General features: G+C 47.7%; 1 protein-coding gene across 1 annotated transcript; it reads right to left on the reverse strand.

Annotated features, from left to right (window-relative positions):
• On the reverse strand, positions 1–2,727 carry LOC141987536 (tubulin alpha chain-like). Its single transcript, XM_074952960.1, has 3 exons — positions 2,499–2,727; positions 1,970–2,118; positions 1–984 (listed from the first exon to the last, which is right to left on the reverse strand). The coding sequence occupies exons 1-3, from the start codon at positions 2,725–2,727 to the stop codon at positions 1–3; spliced, it is 1,362 nt and encodes a 453-aa protein (XP_074809061.1).
• Positions 2,728–9,518: the final 6,791 nt, after the last annotated feature.

A 9,518-nucleotide genomic window follows, 5' to 3' on the forward strand; every position in this document is an offset into this window, starting at 1 on the left:
TTAATAATCTTCTCCCTCCTCCACCTCCTCATCCCCATCTGCAGAGTCCCTGCCAACTTCCTCATAGTCCTTCTCGAGAGCAGCCATGTCCTCCCTGGCTTCGGAGAACTCCCCCTCCTCCATCCCCTCCCCCACATACCAATGCACAAAGGCCCGTTTCGCGTACATCAGGTCAAACTTGTGATCCAGCCGGGCCCAGGCTTCTGCAATAGCCGTGGTGTTGCTCAGCATGCAGACGGCCCGCTGCACTTTAGCCAGGTCTCCCCCCGGCACCACCGTGGGGGGCTGGTAATTGATGCCCACCTTAAACCCAGTTGGGCACCAGTCCACAAACTGGATAGACCTCCTGGTTTTGACAGCTGCTATAGCTGCATTCACATCCTTGGGCACCACATCCCCCCGGTACAGCAGGCAGCAAGCCATGTATTTGCCTCGGCGAGGGTCACATTTCACCATCTGGTTGGAGAACTCAAAGCAAGCATTGGTGATTTCAGGCACCGAGAGCTGCTCGTGGTAGGCTCTCTCTGCAGAGACTATGGGGGCATAGGTAGTGAGGGGGAAGTGTATGCGGGGATAAGGCACCAAGTTAGTTTGGAATTCAGTGAGATCCACATTCAAGGCACCATCAAACCTCAGGGAAACAGTGATGGACGACACTATCTGGGCTATCAGCCTGTTCAGGTTGGTGTAGGAGGGACGCTCGATATTGAGGTTCCGGTTGCAGATGTCATAAATGGCCTCGTTGTCCACCATGAAAGAACAGTCCGAGTGCTCCAGTGTGGTGTGGGTGGTCAGGATGGAATTGTAGGGTTCCACCACCGCAGTGGAGACCCGTGGGGCAGGGTACACCGAGAACTCCAGCTTGGACTTCTTCCCAAACTCCACTGAGAGACGCTCCATCAAGAGGGATGTGAATCCAGAGCCTGTGCCTCCTCCGAAGCTGTGGAAGACCAGGAACCCTTGAAGGCCACTGCACTGGTCAGCCTGCACAGGGAGAGAGGACATTGAACTAGTGTTGGTCATGCTACTCATACTGGGTCCCCTCTTCCTTTCCATCACCATCCAGACATCAGCTACTTAACATGTGACCATGATTTGATAATGGAAGGTCTGTGTGTAATGTATAAATACAAAAATCAGAAGTAGTTTGTAATGACAACCTGTTGGGGAACTGAAGATTGCTGGATGTCAGTATGAGACCTCCCAAAACAGCACCCACATAATATTGGTGGAAGATTTTATTGAATAAGTCAGCCAGCAGAGGTAGACCCAAGTAGAACATAACCCCTGTACCAAGCAAGCAAGATGCTGGTTCATGAGTCAGCTTGAGGATTTCCTCCCCTCCGAAGAATGAGCCTAGTCAGCATTCACTGAATTACAGCCTTGGTGCTAGATTCCCATACAACAGCTGGGTGGGCAAATGCCATTACAGGTTGCCATTGTGGCTGGTCTATTCTTGGGTTGCTCTTCCACTGACAATTCCAGCTACAAAACCCCAAACACAACAATCACATGGGAGCAAGTTACAATTATGCCTCTTGACCGTCAGCCAGAGGTAGGCTTTCAAGCTATCTAGCCCATGAGAGGCTGGTGCCTGACAGCACTAAACCTGCTCATGAATGAGCAGCTGTCTTTCAGTAAGATTACCAGTGCTAGAGGAGTATTTGAGAAGCCCCCACGCGGAGTTCTATTTCTAGGCTAGCTACAGGAAGAGCAAGTCAAGGCTTTGCCTCCTTATACCAGGAGTGATTGGCCTTGTGGGTGCTGTATTTAGCTCCCCTCAGCCAGCAAAGAGGCCATGAGGGGAGCTTGGCATGAAGAAAATCCCTGGACTGAAGTTCTACCTACTCCCCAACACTCCTGTTAAGTCCCTCATCCCTCTCACCAGCATTATTCCTGTCTGGTTTAGACAGGGTGCAGTCCCTTCAACTTCTAAAAGGGAATAAGGAAAAGGAGTTTGCCCACTTACCATTTTACGAGTCCTATCAATCACAGGATCTATGATTTCCTTCCCAATGGTGTAGTGGCCACGGGCATAGTTGTTGGCAGCATCCTCCTTGCCACTGATCAGCTGCTCAGGATGGAACAGGGAGCGGTAGGTCCCAGTTCGGATCTCATCTGTAAGGAAGGAGAGGGTCATGAACACCTTCAGGGCCTCAGCTTCAGAGCTGTGATTTAGTCAAAGTTTTACTGTAGAGCATGTTCCAGGGTCTGTCGTACCCACACTCAGTCAACAGCAAGGCACTAAGGCCCAGACCCACAAGGTATTTGGGCTCCTAATTTCCATGGAAACCAACAGAAGTTAGGAGACTAACCAGCTTTGTGGATCTGGGCTCAAAGACAGGATCATCACCAAACGCTGGGTTATCTGTGGTAAGAGCACCCTGTTAGAAGCCATGGAGAAGTGGAGAGGATGGTTGTGTTTTCCCCTCTTCCCAGCAGGTCAGTGATTGAAACTCAAAGAAGGGATCTGGTCTAGGCAGATTCCAGTGTCTTACCAATAACTGTGGGTTCCAGGTCTATGAACAGTGCTCTGGGCACATGCTTCCCTGACCCAGTCTCGCTGAAGAAGGTCCCAAAGGAAGAATCAGCTTGCCCCAAGGACTTCTCCAAACAGATGATTCCATTTGGCTGGATCCCATGCTCCAGACAGTACAGCTCCCAGCAGGCATTGCCCATCTGCACGCCAGCCTGGCCAATGTGGACAGAAATACACTCCCGCTGCATGGGGGGGGGGGGGGGGGGGAAGAAGAGATGAGGCACACAAAGAAGTTGCATCCATGAAATGGTGGCTTTACTGGCTGGTTCAGTCAGTCAGCATTTCATGCCTAGAAATAGGGAGCCAGGTCACTCGACTTCCATCCCTGCTCAGAGCTACAGTGGGAATCAAAAGCAACTTGGGCATGGGGAGGTTCATCCATCTAGTCACATTTCCCAGGAGTGACCAATGGGCTTAATTTCCAGCTGTTAAACTACAGCCTTGTTCTATGTGCACAGCCCTGTTAAGGCAACATTAAACCAGGATCACCAGATCCAGAGACAAGCAGGGCTTTAGCTTGGTTACTGGACAGAGCTACCATCCAGGCTACCGTATGACTGGGAGCCAGGTCTAGCCATTGTTCTCGAACAGCATGTGGGCCAGGCCCAAGGCTAGAAGGTGATTTAAGACAGTTTTCTTATTTCTAGTGAGGTATATGTATGGTTCAGTGCAGTCAGAGCTGCTAGAGTAGAAAAACTCCTGGCCTTACGGTTTGAAGAGCAAAGGGAATTTCGGTATGGAAGATCTGGTTGGTGCCACATGCCTAAGACTAGCCCATTTTCAGGATTGGGCTGCAAGATGAAGGCAGAGCAGCCGAGTCTTGGCCAGATTCGGCCTGATGACACCATGCAATGTTTTAAATACACGTTATTGCAGCATGAGAGACACCAGACGCTGGACTGGAGCCCAGTCAGAGCAGTTATCCGAGCAGTCAATCTAAACTAAAAATCATCTGAGTCCTGTTCCTTGTGTGTTTTGAGATTCTTCTTCAAACTGGTGGGGGCTGGGGAATTAAGTTTACTATTGTGAGTCCTGCAGAGCCAGTAGTTCTGGAAGAGAAATTTACTTTTTCCTGCCGTAATGAGAACCATGAACAATCCAGTTCTTCCCTCTGTTACCTACTGTATATGCAAAAAGAAAAGGAGGACTTGTGGCACCTTAGAGACTAACCAATTTATCTGAGCATAAGCTTTCGTGAGCTACAGCTCACTTCATCAGATGCTGAAGTGAGCTGTAGCTCACAAAATCTTATGCTCAGATAAATTGGTTAGTCTCTAAGGTGCCACAAGTCCTCCTTTTCTTTTTGTGAATACAGACTAACGGCTGCTACTCTGAAACCTACTGCATATGGAGACCTATTGCAGGGCATGAACACAAGGGTGCAGATTTGGTGTGGAAGCTTTAACTATGCATTAAACTTCAGGATATGAAAACTGCAACTGTAGAGAACCATCAATGGAACGATGTTGTGGTGGGAGTCTGCTATAGACCACTGGACCAGTTTTTCTTCCTGCAACTAACAGATGTTACTAGATCACAGGCCCTCGTTCTCATGGGAGACTTCAATCACCCTGATACCTGCTGGGAGAACAATACAGCGGTGCACAGACAATCCAGAAGTTTTTGGAAAGTGTAGGGGACAATTTCCTGGTGCAAGTGCTGGAGGAACCAACTAGGGGCAGAGCTCTTCTTGACCTGCTGCTCACAAACCAGGAAGAATTAGTAGGGGAAGCTAAAGTGGATGGGAACCTGGGAGGCACTGACCATGAGATGGTAAGTTTCAGGATCCTAACACAAGGAATAAAGGAAAGCAGCAGACTACAGACCTTGGACTTCAGAAAATCAGACTGACTCCCTCAGGAACTGATGGGCAGGATCCCCTGGGATAACATGAGGGGGAAAAGGAGTCCAGGAGAGCTGGCTCTATTTTAAAGAATCCTTATTGAGGTTACAGGGACAAACCATCCCGATGTGTAGAAAGAATAGTAAATATGGCAGGAGACCAGCTTGGCTTCACAGTGAAATCCTTGCTGATCTTAAACACAAAAAAGAAGCTTACAAGACCTGGAAGTTTGGACAAATGACCAGGGAAGAGTATAAAAATATTGCTCGGGCATGCAGGAGTGAAATCAGGAAGGCCAAATCACACTAGGAGTTGCAGCTAGCAAGAGATGTTAAGAGTAACAAGAAGGGTTTCTTCAAGTATGTTAGCAACAAGAAGAAAGTCAAGGAAAGTGTGGGCCCCTTACTGAATGGGGGAGGCAACCTAGTGACAGAGGATGTGGAAAAAGCTAATGTACTCAATGCTTTTTTTGCCTCTGTCTTCACGAAGAAGGTCAGCTCCCAGACTGCTGCACTGGGCAGTACAGCATGGGGAGGAGGTGACCAGCCCTCTGTGGAGAAAGAAGTGGTTCGGGACGAGCACAAGTCTGTGGGGCCAGATGTGCTGCATCCAAGAGTGCTAAAGGAGTTGGTGGATGTGATTGCAGAGCCACTGGCCATTATCTTTGAAAACTCATGGCGATCGGGGGAAGTCCCAGACGACTGGAAAAAGGCTAATGTAGTGCCCATCTTTAAAAAGGGAAGGAGGTGGCTCCGGGGAACTACAGGCCAATCAGCCTCACCTCAGTCCCTGGAAAACAAAAATCATGGAGCAGGTCCTCAAGGAATCAATTCTGAAGCAGTTAGAGGAGAGGAAAGTGATCAGGAACAGTTAGCATGGATTCACCAAGGGCAAGTCAAGCCTGACTAACCTAATTGCCTTCTATGATGAGAAGACTGGCTCTGTGGATGAGGGGAAAGCAGTGGATGTGTTATTCCTTGACTTCAGCAAAGCTTTTGACAGTCTCCCACAGTATTCTTGCCAGCAAGTTAAAGAAGTATGGGCTGGATGACTGGACTATAAGGTGGATAGAAAGCTGGCTTGATCGTCAGGCTCAACAGGTAGTAATCAATGTCTCCATGTCTAGTTGGCAGCCAGTATCAAGCGGAGTGCCCCAAGGGTCGGTCCTGGGGCTGGTTTTGTTCAATATCTTCATAAATGATCCGGAGGATGGTGTGGATTGCACCCTCAGCAAGTCTGCAGATGAGGTTAACTGGGAGGAGAGGTAGATACGCTGGAGGGTAGGGATAGGATACAGAGTGACCTAGACAAATTAGAGGATTGGGCCAAAAGAAATCTGATGAGGTTCAACAAGGACAAGTGCAGAGTCCTGCACTTAGGATGGAAGAATCCCATGTACCGCTACAGACTAGGGACCAAATGGCTAGACAGCAGTTCTTGGTAACAAGGGCACATTGTTGACCAATATCCAGCTTCATGTCCACTGTAACCCCTAGGTCCTTTTCTGCAAAAGGCCAATGGCATTTTGGGGTGTATAAGTAGGGGCATTGCCAGCAGATCGAGGGACATGATCGTTCCCCTCTATTCAACACTGGTGAGGCCTCATCTGGAGTACTGTGTCCAGTTTTGGGCCCCACACTACAAGAAGGATGTGGAAAAATTGGAAAGAGTCCAGTGGATGGCAACAAAAATGATGAGGAGAGGCTGAGGGAACTGGACTGTTTAGTCTGTGGAAGAAAAGAATGGGGTGGGGGGGGGATTTGATAACTGGTTTCAACTACCTGAAGGGGGGTTCCAAAGAGGATGAATCTAGACTGTTCTCAGTGGTAGCAGATGACAGAACCAGGAGTAATGGTCTCAAGTTGCAGGTTTCGGTTGGATATTAGGAAAAATTTTCACTAGGAGGGTGGTGAAACACTGGAATGAGTTACCTAGGGAGGTGGTGGAATCTCCTTCCTTTGAAGTTTAAGGTCAGGCTTGACAAAGCCCTGGCTGGGATGATTTAGTTGGGGATTGGTCCTGCTTTGAGCAGGGGGTTGGACTAGATACCTCCTGAGGTCCCTTCCAACCCTGATCTTCTAATGATTCTATGAAGCCTTCCTGCAGCTGTGCTGGCTAAGAAGGACTGAGGCTACGTTGGTACAACTTACGTTGCTCTGGGGTGTGAATAAGCCACCTCTGAGCAGCATAAGTTACACCTACCTAAGCACCAGAGTGGGCAGCACTATGTCAGCGGGAGAGGTTCTCTTGCCCACATATCTACTGCTGCTCATTGTGGGGGTAAATGAATTAATTTGACGAGAGCTCTCTTCTGTCAGCTTAGAGTGGCTGTGCTAGAGAGTTTACAGCAGCTGCACGGCAATAAGCTTGTAGCATAGCCATAGCCTCAGTCTGCTCAGTGTTAAGGTCATCCTGAAGCAAGGGAAAACAAGCAGTGCCTCATCACAGGAGCCTACCATCAATCCAGACTTGGATGCCTTTATGTTTAAGCTAGATCAGCCAACTTCTCCCTTCAGGGGGATGGGGATCAAGCTATTTACTTGCTTAAAATTCAGCTTTTAGGGAATTTCCAATTTAGGGAAATATTCAGATGAGACAATTGGCTCCATAGGCATGTAAACAGTTTAGATTCAGTAGAGAAATTTACACAGGACTAAGACAGGAGTAGAAGCATCAGTAATTGGGGCTTGTCACTCCAGACAGACTAGCAGATCTATCAGCTCCGTCATGCACAGTCAGAAGGATCATGACAGCTATAATGTGGGCTGATCAGAGCAGGGGCTGGTCTAGTAAGTGCTAGGCATATTATGGTATTCTAGCTACTTAGTTTCTTATACTAGAAATAGACTGAACACAAGATTAAGAGACAGGAACTCAATTCTAAGTCCAGAAAGGACCACGGTGATCTTCTAGTCTGACCTCCTAGCTAGTACAGGGCATAAAACTTCCCCAAAGTCATTCCTAAATGAGATCCTAAGAATGCTTCATTATCCCCATTTCACAGAGAGGAAGGGACTTGCTCAAAGTCATCCAGCAGGCCTGTGGCAGAGCCAGGAATAGAATCCAGGTCTCTCACGTCCCAGACCAGTGCTCCATCCACTAGGCCACAGTTTCACAAACTTCATTGCACCACAACCCCCTTCTGGCAGCAGAAATTATTACCAGACCCCAGGGAAGTGGACCAAAGCCAGAGCCCCCCTGCCTTGCGGGATGCCGAAGCTTGATTGCTTTGGCCCTAGGTGGTGGGGCTTGGACTTTGGCTTCAGCCCTGAGCCCCAACAAGTTTAATGACAGCCCTGGTGACCCCATTAAAACAGGATCCCGACCCACTTTGGGGTCCCAACCCACAGTTTGAGAACTTTTGCACTAGGACACACTGCCTCGAGCTACACCATTTAATTCCAGCTTGACCACTAAGAACCTGCCTGAGTTAATGCTACATTCACAGTCATACACTTGTCTCTCTCTGTAAGGCGGGAACATGTACCTCCCTTGGAATGGGGCTGGTTAGTTAATATTTGTGCAGAACTTCACAATCCTGAAGTAGACAGCTCAATTAATAGACCTATGTACAATCACAGCACCCTATCCACAGGGAAGCATTAAGGTAGGACAGAACTACCAGTCATTACTCCCCAGTTAGAGCCCAGCCTCTTAAGTGTTCTCCTGCATACACGCCCTGCCCCACACAGGGAACAATCCAGTTTGCAAGCATTAAACTAAGCTGGTTGGTAGTCAGTCCATAGCTATCCCAGTTTAAGGAAACACTAGCACAGAGACCCACTCATTGGACTAGGAGGTTTTTACTGTTGACTTCAGTTAAAACAGAATCAATCCCTTTTGATAAGGGAAGTACCAGCCCCTTAGTCCACCATAGACCAGATCTTCCCAGAGATCAGTCCCATTCAGGCATCAAGTTAAGCAGCTGAGTTTCCAAGAGGTCCTAACTGAGCTCTTTGGAAAATTCCACCCCCCACAGTGCTCCAGTTATTTGTCTTGCAGGAGTATCTAGGAGCCTGACTTCACAGGCCAAACCCACCTTGCACTAGTTGTTGTACAAACACAAAACAAACAAAATGGTCCCTGCCCCCAGGAGGTCACAATACTTAGACTGTCAGCTCAGCAATCCTGAAATAAGTGCTAAGCTTTATTTAGCTACTGGAATAGGAGCAGAATTCTTTTAGGGCAGGAGGGTAAAGGGCTTTAACAGCAACTGTAGGTCCCCAGAAAACCCACCCCCGGTTTCACCAATAAGAGCAACCAAAGGAAAAGCTCCATGGGGATTCATTCACTTCTACTCAAGCATTGCAGCACAACTTATCTTTCAACACTTGCAACCCCCCCCATGTCACAAACTCACCATGCCAGTAACCTAACTCTCCCAGCTTCACACAAAACACCTTACAATCAGCCTAGCCCACTCCCAGCTTACTTATAGCCCCCTCTGCAAACAATCACAGCTGTGCAGAGGCAAGGGGTGTGTCTTAAAAGGACAGAGCTCATTTTCCAACCCATTGTTAACGGCATGGGGCTTGGTAGGGGTGCTACAAAGAAAGCCCTAAGACAGCTTGTCATAAATACAAAGGGAAGGGTAAACCCCTTTAAAATCCCTCCTGGCCAGAGGAAATCTCCTCTCACCTGTAAAGGGTTAAGAAGCTAAAGGTAACCTCGTTGGCACCTGACCAAAATGACCAATGAGGAGGCAAGATACTTTCAAAAGCTGGGAGGAGGGAGAGAAACAAAGGGTTTGTGTGTCTGTCTATATTCTGTCTTTACCAGGGATAGACCAGGAATGGAGTCTTAGAACTTTTAGTAAGTAATCTAGCTAGGTACATGTTAAATTATGATTTCTTTAAATGGCTGAGAAAAGAATTGTGCTGAATAGAATAACTATTTCTGTGCTGAATAGAATAACTATCTTTTTTGTAACTTAAGGTTTTGCCTAGAGGGGTTCTCTATGTTTTGAATCTAATTACCCTGTAAGGTATCTACCATCCTGATTTTACAGGGGGGATTTCTTTATTCCTATTTACTTCTATTTTTATTAAAAGTCTTCTTGTAAGAAAACTGAATGCTTTTTCATTGTTCTCAGATCCAAGGGTTTGGGTCTGTGGTCACCTATGCAAATTGGTGAGG

Source organism: Natator depressus, chromosome 1 (genome assembly GCF_965152275.1).
Source record: "Natator depressus isolate rNatDep1 chromosome 1, rNatDep2.hap1, whole genome shotgun sequence".
NCBI classification, from domain to species: domain Eukaryota; kingdom Metazoa; phylum Chordata; order Testudines; family Cheloniidae; genus Natator; species Natator depressus.